The sequence below is a fragment of the Benincasa hispida genome, chromosome 12, assembly GCF_027475165.1.
Source record: "Benincasa hispida cultivar pf3 chromosome 12, pf3_genome.v1.1, whole genome shotgun sequence".
Taxonomy (NCBI): domain Eukaryota; kingdom Viridiplantae; phylum Streptophyta; class Magnoliopsida; order Cucurbitales; family Cucurbitaceae; genus Benincasa; species Benincasa hispida.
Window position 1 is genome coordinate 63,969,511 of NC_143489.1, and position 10,904 is coordinate 63,980,414.

Genomic DNA, 10,904 nt, shown 5'->3' on the forward strand with positions numbered 1-10,904 from the left:
TGTGCCACCAATCTTGTAGGTGAATTGTATAAGTCCCATGTTCTTATTTAGGAATGAACATTTTACTCATGTTCTATCTTCATTGTGCTAGGAAAAAGCTTCAAAGACGATACCGAAAGAGAATGAAGTTACTAGTACACTATCCAATTAGGTACACTAAAAAAGTAATGGTTGATGGGACTAGTATTTTCTTCCATCTACCTGTTGAGCTCTTTAGCTTTGGTCGAAAGAGTTATGTTCTGCGAGAAGATGTGATCGAGTTTTGAAGCATGCAAAAAGTGAAGACTTTGTCAATGATGGCTTATATTGCGTAAGTAAATGTTATTTGTTTCTGATATATTATCACTTTATTAATTAGTACTTAGTTAATGTGTTCGATTTATTATTGTAGGTACTTACACTTGTTCATCGTTGATCCAAATATAGGGTCGAAGTATATTTTTGTAGATCCATCTCTTATATCCGCGGGCCAAAATACTCGAGAAATTAGAGCTTGGAACCTTCATAGTAGATTAATGGCTTCTGAACACGGTCAATTAGTTATTGTTCCTTATAATCCCGGGTAAGTATAATTAGTTATATTCATGTTCTACCTTTTCTTGTTTTGTTCCAATGTAGAATTGTGTTGGGATCATTGTACTTGAAAGCTTTTTGTACTATGTTCTACCTTAATGTAATGAGCTATCTTCATGTTCCATACTAATTATTTTTATATTTTATTTAGTGATCATTGGTCATTAATTGTTATCAATGCGTAAGATGACGTGGTGTACTATCTTGACTTATTGAGAACAAGTTTACAAGATGATATCAAATACATAACAAATATGTAGGCTAACTTTGCTTGAGTTTTTTTTTTCGGTGTAAAGTTTATTTCATTCTGAATATTTGACTATACTCTTTGACGAATGTAGGGCAATGACCATTTTCCAATCTCAAAAAAATTTGCAAAGGACTCGAAAAACCACATTCTAGAAAACAGTAAAGGTAAGTATAAGAGCATTGAAAAAATTAATAGAATGATGTTTATTTAATGCATCTGTATGATATGTGTACTAATTATTAACTTTGTATTGTAGTGTTCTTTACAAGTGGGAACTGCTGAATGTGGGTATTACGTTATGAGATATATGAGAGAAATCGTGACTAAAGATAAGAATATTATAACAGATACGGTATGTACATACGAGGAATGAGCTGAATATTTATATTTATAGATAGTATAAATAGTAAATAAATATTTATATCTCACTTTCTATGTTTTATAAATTGATACGAGGAGCTCGTACTCGCAACTTGAATTGGATGGAGTACATGTGGAATGGGTTGAATATTTAGGTCGCTATATCTGATGGACTTTCTATAAATTGTGTATGTGGCTACATGGGAATGCCCAAAACTTTTTTTGTGTAAATGTTTTGTTCAACCATTATAGGTTATATACTTCAAAGAAATGCTTGATGGAGGGTAGAATTTTAGTCTTGTGATTTTTGGAATACATAGCACATATAGATTGGCCTTACAATTGTGGAATTATCATATATTGGGATGAGTTGATAGAGTAATGTAAATTTTTGGAATTATCGTACTGTTGTACGATTCGTCTTGTAAATTTTCAAACCGTTCATGTAGACATGAGTAATAGAAGAACAAAATTGTTTATTTTAGTATTCTCAATTGTTACGTTGGATGTATTGTGTTAATATGTAAACCTGAAATATATGTGCAACTGTTTAGTTGATGAAATTGTCTTATTGGAACAAATGTAATGCAAGAAATGAGAAATGGAAATTAAATTTGAATGTTTAATTTGGAAAAAAAAACATAGATGACATGGGAAATGTGTCAAGAATTAGATTACTTTAACCTTATTTTGTGTCAAGATAAAAATAAACTTGACAAATAAAAAATGTCAAGAGTATCGCAACAATAAGTGTTAAGAATAAATACACTTGACATGTCATTAGTGTAATCACAATAATAAGTGTCAAGAATTACTAATTTCTTGACACGAAAATTGTGTCACGAATTATTTCTCTGAACGTTTTTATAATGTCAAGTTATCACGCTATACTTGACACTCGAATAGTTGACGCTTTTATAAGTGTCAAGTATACCCTTTACTTGACATTGGAAAAACGTTAAGTAATCCAATTTATGTAGTAGAAGAATGATACTTAGGAAAGAGTAGGTAAGAGTAGGTAAGAAGAAGAAAGATGAAAAAACACCATTTGCAGCCACAAAATTCTTCAAAATTCCCCATAGTTCAGCACAAAGTTTCCAACCAAGAACCTTACTGAAATATCTTGAACATGCTGGACAGCATGTCAAAAATCTTCAAAACTCCGATTTAACATCAACTTACATCAAATCTTGATGGGTATTGTTCCAAGAAGAAACTCAAAGACTTGCTAAAAATTAGTATTCTGGAAATGGCGGCTCTGGCGGCAACGAACTCAAAGTACGACGGTGGCGACGTTTGAAGGTCGTGTGGTGGTAGCTAGAATCGATATGAAGAATCGTTTAGAGAGAGAGAGAGAAAATAACACCCCAAAAGAAAACCTCGCACCAGCGGTTTGCGGCGGCAGACTGCGGCATGGCTAGAGTGGAGGCGCTAGGGACGTCGGTCGGGCATTAGAGTGGCGGCAGCGAACGTCGAGGAATCTTGCGTATCACGAAGGAAGAGAGATCCTGAAAATGTTGTTCTTCAACTTGCTCCAAAGTTTCATACTTTTTATTACACGTGTGTGTTAAATTAATTTAAAATTAATAAAAAAAGATTAATTTAAAAAGGAGTCGACTGCAACCATTTAAAAACTACACGGGTATAAATTGAGCAAGTTGAAAATTAATGGGGTTGATTGTAACCAACCTCATAGTTTAGGGGTGGTTCATGCAATTTTTCCTATAATATTGATACATCACTGCTAAATTCAAAATGAATTTTATATGAGTGCTAATAAATTAGTGACGATACACAAATAATATACTTGAAATGCATTTTGAATTAGTACTAATGTACAATTGAAACATCGATATTATACTTTAAGTATATCTTTTTGACCAATATACTTCATATTTGGTATATATGAGCATAATTCTATTGATATATTTTTTTCTCTCTCTAAATTTTGTATATCAGCCAACGGATACATTACGCAATTGACATACCAAATTAAATATAACAAAATCATATCAAAATTATGTAAATATAACAAATTAACTTATACACATTATAATTTGTACATAAGTTGACACAATTAGTATAATTAAGATATACCATCAAAATCAAATCATACTAAAAAAAAAATTGAAAACCTAACAAAACTAACACCAAAACATAGAATCAACCCTCAACATCGAACTAATCGAATGAAAATAACTCCATATCAAAATGAAATAAAAATCGAACTTCTACCGTTCTGCCATAATAAAATCAAAATCATGCTATATGATTTGCATAAATTATATATATATATATAGAGATATAATTTACATATAACATTCCCAAAAGTGTAACGGTTAGCTCTATTATAAAGAGGGCCAAATCCTAGAGTTATTCATAACTTTTACTCTAGAAATTGAAATTGATCAAAGGGAATCGTCATGGAACTCAAGCTTGAGAACATCGATAGCTTTTCAAATGCAACTCTCCCACTCATTCGATTCCATGACACAGCCGATTTGAAATGCTCACCAACAATGTTCTCTTTAATAATCTCTCGCCATTTCCCTCCTATCATTACTTCTCTCCAAATTCTTCCTCCTTTCTTCTCCCATTTTCTTTGCCACCACCAAATTTACCAATGCCAAATTCCCATCAAATCTTTCTACAAAACCATGAACACTATGAAACACAACTTTTATTCTTCAATGACACTCTCTCTTGAACAACCCCTTAATCATATCTCCCTCCAATTTCACAATCCAAGTAAGTAACTTTTCTTATTCTTATTCATCTCTTGTTATGCACACTTAAAGAATTTCATTCAATTGATCTTGCCAAGAAAACAAGAATATATATATATATTGTTGGTTCTTGCAAATTCTTGTAATTAGAGTTTCATTTTTTTCTCCATTTATAATGTTTAGGGGTTGATCAACAACTTGTCCAAGCATTGCCATTGCTACCTCCAAGAGAGGAAGATGTAGGCAAAATTGACTATGGAATCTTTGTCTCAATTGATTCACAAGCGCTTAAACTCATTGCAACAGCATTCAATGATTTCAATGGTGAGGTGATATATGATTAACAACATTCATTTGAAAGAAAATTAAGTTGATTTCTAAAATCTTGTGGTAATTTAATTTGTCTCAGCATTGGTTACTGTAACGAATTCACAAGTCAAATTCAGTGTTGATGATGGGGAGATAAATCTTCACAAAGAGGTATATATATTATGGTATATACAAACATAATTAAGTTCTTTTGTTAATTAATATATTTTCATTATTAATTAGTACATTTGATTAGTGGTTGATAATGTTTTTGTGTAGACAAAAGAATGCATAATTGGAGGCCTTGCAATGGGAGAAGAAACTCGATTCTTTGTGTACTTAAGACCCACAATTTTTTTTCGTGATTTGGCAAATCAGTCAAAAAGGATATGGATATTCAAGTCTCCTAATTCATATAGTATAATTGTTGCTCCTATTGGATTATATGCTCAATTTTGTGTCTATTTTCCACAAAGTGATGAAAAATCCAAGAGCCAAAAATGTTGAAGATATGTTTTTTTTTTTTTTTTTTTTTTTTTTTTTTTTTTGCTCATAGTGCAATAAAATTGGAATATCAACTATAGTGAATGGACAACCATTTGTACAAAATTTTTCTCAACTCTGTTTAAATATTAAGCTTTCATTAATGAGAGAGTAAAAAATTAGGATAAAAAATTGCAAAACATTTCTTTAATTCAACAGTGGATGGAGAATTGTTGAGTAGATTAAATCATATGTTATATATGCATCTTATACATCTAGGTGTTCTCAAATTGATTTATTTACTAATATAAGGAATAAGTTGCTTTTCTTTTCTAATGAAACAAAATAGTACATAGATATTTGGAAATGTGCTATAAAAAAATTCTTTTTTTTCTTCTCAATCAAATAATAAATCGAAAAAGCTACGCTCAAATTATAAAAGTTATAGTCCAATACTTGAGACTTTTTTTCATAACTATTTTGGTTCCGGTTGATTATAATTTCATTTTTAACTTTTAGTTTTTATTTTATTTATTTTATTTTTGAAAACTAGCTAGCTTTATGTTTCTATGTTTTTTATTTTCTTTTTTTTATCTTTAGTTATTTAAAAACAAAAGCAATAGAATCTTGTTTGATAGTGACATTGTTTTTAGTTTTTTTTTGTTCTTTTTTAAATTTATTGTTTTCTCTAAAATTCACTATTATAGTTCTCATATTTATTTTTAATAAACACTCACATTCGTAGTTCAATTTTAAAAACAACAGCAAGTCTTTTATATTTTTTTTTTCCAAAATTTAGCTTTGATTTTTTTTTTTTTTTAAGAGTTAGTTGAAAACAGACAACAAAAGAGAAACCTTATTGGTAATGTATAAATTAATTGTATAGATTTTTTAGTTCAAAGTTTGTAGAATTAAAAAAATGACAATAGAATTTTAGTTGAAAAATATTCACCGTATACCCACACATACTTTATATGAAGTATTTATACCATTGATGTATCACTAAAAATGTATTATTGTGGAAAAATTGTTTTGTTTTTGTTGGATTATTCAATCTTCACTAGGCCTAAATACTCAAGATCAACACTCGAATGATGAAGAAAAGGTTAAGAAATATTCTTTCAAATCTTCGATTCTGGATACTCGATGGTTGACGTCTTCCTACTCGAAGCTCGATACGAATTTCCTTCTTTGTCTGACGAGTTTCTATTCAATCCTCGATGGAACTCGATGAGAATTGAATTGATACTCGATCCTAGTCGATGAGTCTTGATCTTTATTCGGTGCAACTCAAAGGTGAAAACAAACAACTCGATAGCGAAGATCGATGCACAATTCAACTCGATACTCTGTATTCGATACGATCTAAAATGAGATTGTATGGTGCGCGATTTGCAGAAAGATGACAGTCGAATGAACAAGAAAATAAAAATAAGAAAAAGAAACACAAATGTTTACGTGGTTCGACAAGATTGCCTATGTCCACGGGAAGATTCAAGTTCTTTCACTATAGAAGATTGTGTACAACTTTTTGTTTATTTATAGAAAATTAGGAAAATGATGAACTCGAACTCTCTGATTTTGTTTTTCTGATTAGAAGTATTTATAATGCATACCAACTAACCGTTACAACACAAAGTTAGTTATAAACAAATAATAAGTTGAAGTATTTGAGTCACAACGTCTTCAGTTTTGTTTTCATATATCATGACTATATATATATAGTCTTTCATATACCAGTTAATTGATATGTTTAATTTAGAGAAAATAAAAATTATATCAATAATATTTTTGAAATACCAAATATGAAGTATATCATTAGAATGATATTTAAAGTATACCACTGATATTGCAATTTTTTTAAAAAAAGATACGAGTTGGGTCAATAGGTGCACCGAATTATCCTAACTAAGTTGGCACAATCTTAGCCCTCTCATCATATTCTATTCCTTTCATTAATATTCAATACGCATTGGAAAATATAAAGTGCTAGAGAAAAGCCCAAAAATTACATGAAAGCACCTATGTTTAGAGCAATAGTTGTAGGACTTTAGCTTTTAAAAAAGTTTGAACGGTGTGACCAGCAGCTGGTATGCATACAGATATCATTTCATAATTTTGTTATTGCAATTGTATATTGTACCAACTAAAAATGAATTTAAAGTAAATCAATAGTGTATATAGTATATTGTATTTAATATTGCTTTTTGAACGAGTTATCAGAAAAATATCACCATAAAAAACAATACTAAGTATTAACCTTGATGAACGACAACTAAGGAAGGAGGAACGAGCTGAAGCACAAGATGCAAGAGGCCCAATATTTTTTAATATTTCGATTTTACTCTCATTGTTGTATCAATATATAATACATCCTAATTTAGGAAATATAAACTATATCAATTTTACAATTGATAAGTAAATATCGATATACCAAATTTATTTGCCAACATGTTGTCATACATATATTACTTGTAGATTTAAATTTAAACTTTTATTCATATTTATCATCCACCATACATATATCAATGAATTTTGAGAGAGTATATCAGTTCTCTATGTAGTATGCAAATATCTGATTTTATAAAAATTTTCCCGTTTTCTCTTCTATGAAAAACATATGCACAGTTTCGATATTCTTTGATTCTAATATTAAAGTTTTTTACATCTTTCATTGGTGGTAAATGCTACATAAATTGTGCTAGAAGAGGTTGGATCAATGTAGATATGGATACTATTGCCTTGGAATTGTGTGGAGCACGTCTCCTTTTCTTTGCTCTATCTTCTTGGAATCAATAAGGTACGATTTTCTACGCACATACATGTAGTACTAAAAGAATGTGATATATTTGACCCTAGTTTCTTTCTTTCCATGGTTCTTTTTCATTGTAGATGAGTTGTTTTATATGTTTTTTCCCCTCTCAATTGAGAAGGTCACTTTTGTATTTATCTTAAAAGTTGGACAATGGGCACAAGTTACTCTGTCCTTGGATAGATAATGTCTGTGATGAAGCATTATTTGATTTTCCTTCTAACCCTCTTTCAATTTTTAGTTACTAAATTTAGAGAGTGTTACTCTATGTTACAACATCATTCAGCTCTCCCTATTATTTCTTCTTTATTTCTCAAATATGGATAAAAAGTTTCTAACCTCAAGCAATTTCTTGAAGAACTTACTATGAAGAAATTTGATAATGAATCTCTTAACAAATATGAAGTCAAGTACCTAGTAGTTGATGGACATGACTCAGATACTGTTGAAGCATATTATCAAGGCAGTCAATAGGATTCCCATCCAAACGAGCTAGTTGGCTTTAGAGCCTGCAATTTTTTAAATTTTAGAACTAGAAAGATGACTTTTATTCATAATTATTTGGAGGGGGAGGGGGGGTTGGAAATGCAAGATTTGAAAAGGAAAATCAGAGGTACAAAATGGGTATATTAGATGTTGAATTAGGTTATTAAAATGTGTTTTTGAGCTCGTGTTATTATACTTTAGGAGATCAGGTGAGTTTTAAAATATTATTTTGAGTGAGTAGAGATTTGCATTAGATGAGTGTTAAGATATTATTTGTAGGTTTACATTTTCCTTATAACTTTCTTTTGACGAAAATTAAAGACATCATTAACATCTTTGATCACTATTTTCATTATTTTGATTGATCAAATTACTTTATTGTCATCATCTTTAATTTTTTGCTTGTCTTCTTCACTTGTTTCAAAGCAGTGAAGTTAGATCATTTGTCTTTGTAAATAAAGGGTCACAGGCGATGAAATACATGATGGAGAAGGAAGATCTTTCTTGATTCTAGATGCAGTTATTTTTATTTATTATTATTATTATTTTTTTATGGCTTTAGTATGATGTTTTTTATAACTTATAAGGTCGACTGCTCAAACGCTGAAGGATTTCTTTTTGCTATCCTAGAATATTTAGTACTTTGGTTGTGCATCTTAGAGACATGCAACTTTTGCTTTTCATCTAATTGGGATGGGTAGGAAAACGTTCTTCATTATTGATCGAGAAAATAGACAATGTTATGCTCTTAAATCTAATTAATGGACATCTAATTAGGATGTGTAGGAAAACGTTCTTCATTATTGATCGAGAAAATGAACAATGTCATGCTCTTAAATCTAATTAATGGACAAAGTCGTTCTTCAACACCTAATTCGCTCCCACTGTTTGACTCTATTTGACTTACAATCCATCATGCATTCGATCCAACTCGACGATGTCATGCTCTTAAATCTAATTAATGAAATGATACCATGGTGTCATAATCTCACTCACTTGTGTATTTTGTATTTTGTGGACTTATATAGTTGTAAAATATATTTGGAATATTTTTTGTATTATAGGATAATTTTTTTATTTTGTAATGTGTAAGTGGATTATGAATTTTCAATTATGAAAAGTGGTCATATTATTTTATGCATTATGAAGTATTTTGTGTGTGTATCTACCTAAAAACAAGTACATGTAAGGTAAACGAATTATGAAATTTTAATATGTAAGTTGGTTGTAGTATGATTTATTATATATTAAATATATCATTAAGAAAAAGTTATTATATGGTAAAGATAACATTACGAAAAGGTTATCATATGATAAAGATAACATTAAAAACAAGCTATTATACATTAAAGATAACCTTAATAACTAATACTATAAAATGTTTTCATAGCAATGCATGTATGCTATAATATCATACTTTATTATAACATTCATTATGGCTATTCATTATAGCCATACAAAATAATGGGCCTATTTTGGTTTTTGCAGGAAAGACCCAATTTGGATAATGACCTAAAGAATGAGAAATTTTGTTTAGTTTGTGTTGTAAAATGAAGCCACGTAGCACTGATCACACTTACACGTCTTAAGATGTAAAGAAGATACAGATTTCCATCACTTAAGATTAGTTTCAATTCAGGTAAAGCTCATTCTCTCTTTCTCTCTCAGTATTCTTCTTTTTGTCTATTCGAAAGTGAAAGAAAAATAGTCAAGATTTCATTGAAGATTTCTTCGTATGAAGATGAAAATGAAGAAATAATAGAAGAAGAAGAAGATTTATAGTGGTTTGGCAACAAGGCCTACATCCACTGTGAAGGAGGGAGCAAATTTTATTCAAGGGATGAAGAATTGAAGACAATACAGCAAGCTAAGTGTTCTTTTCACTAAATCATTCTCTTAACTCATTAATTAAAATATGGAGCTTTATATATTTGATAATGAAGAGTTAGTTACAAAATTTATTATAGATGGATTCTTATAGATTGTTTTCACATCTTAATTTTGACTTATGTCTTAAAAAAAAAAAAACTATAAAAAGTCCTAGACTTTTAATAACATTGACTGTCAGGACTTTTAGAAAAAATTATCCAAAGTCTATTATAACATTTTTCGTTAGTTGGTGGATCGAAAAATTTTAAACGTGACTATACGGCATTTCTAATGTTGATTAACAAAAGACATATATGTTAGGAAGTAAATTTTTTTAAACTTACCACTAAACTATCTAAAAGTTGATCCTAACTTGGTTTAGTAACCATAGTTCTTTTTCGTTGTAGGGAGACTAGTTCATTTACACCACATTCATTTTAAATAATTTCAATAATATCGTGGTGTATAATAATAGTATTTCAACACTCTCATTCAAAATTCATTTTAATTATGACATTGGATATATCAAATAGATATCATTACTTATTAAATATGCATTTCAAGTACATCTCAAAAGTACTATTAGTAATATATCAATACATTATTCAAGATGTAATTTCAAATATGTATTAATAGTTTTTCAACAATCAATCAAAATTCAATTTTTTTTAAGTATGACATTGTTGGTGTTTTTTGTACATCAATACTTATTCAAAATATATTTCAAGTATATTATTAGTCTATCAGTCATGTTTCAACACTCATTCGATGATACAATTTCAAATATATCATAATCATCAATAACATATAATCATCCATCATGTTCGATCAATTAAAGCATCAGTAGTTCAATAGATGAAATCAATTTCTTAGATTTTCTCATCCTGGAATTGCTCGTTAATTTACTTTGTTTTTCTCTTACTGACGTTGCTTGATAATTTAATTTATTTAGTTTTACTTTCACTTCAATTTCTTTTTTTTCTTTAAACAAATTACATTATTTCTTCAAAGAAAATCCCAATAAATGATAGTACAT

At 29.4% G+C, this 10,904-nt stretch overlaps 1 protein-coding gene across 1 annotated transcript; it reads left to right on the plus strand.

Annotated features, from left to right (window-relative positions):
- The first annotated feature begins 3,606 nt into the window (after nucleotides 1-3,606).
- Nucleotides 3,607-4,725, plus strand: LOC150032131 (uncharacterized). The gene is made up of 4 exons (XM_090307927.1): nucleotides 3,607-3,931; nucleotides 4,093-4,233; nucleotides 4,319-4,389; nucleotides 4,498-4,725. Exons 1-4 carry the CDS (start codon nucleotides 3,607-3,609, stop codon nucleotides 4,723-4,725), a joined length of 765 nt encoding a protein of 254 aa, XP_090164053.1.
- The last annotated feature ends 6,179 nt before the right edge of the window (nucleotides 4,726-10,904 follow it).

What these genes read in the sequence shown, in the direction of transcription:
- LOC150032131 (XM_090307927.1), top strand. Translation starts at nt 3,607, where the DNA reads ATGGAACTCAAGCTTGAGAACATCGATAGCTTTTCAAATGCAACTCTC. An exon ending in AGCATTCAATGATTTCAATG is followed by an intron (nt 4,234 to 4,318) that starts GTGAGGTGATAT and finishes AATTTGTCTCAG; the next exon opens with CATTGGTTACTGTAACGAAT. An exon ending in AGATAAATCTTCACAAAGAG is followed by an intron (nt 4,390 to 4,497) that starts GTATATATATTA and finishes GTTTTTGTGTAG; the next exon opens with ACAAAAGAATGCATAATTGG.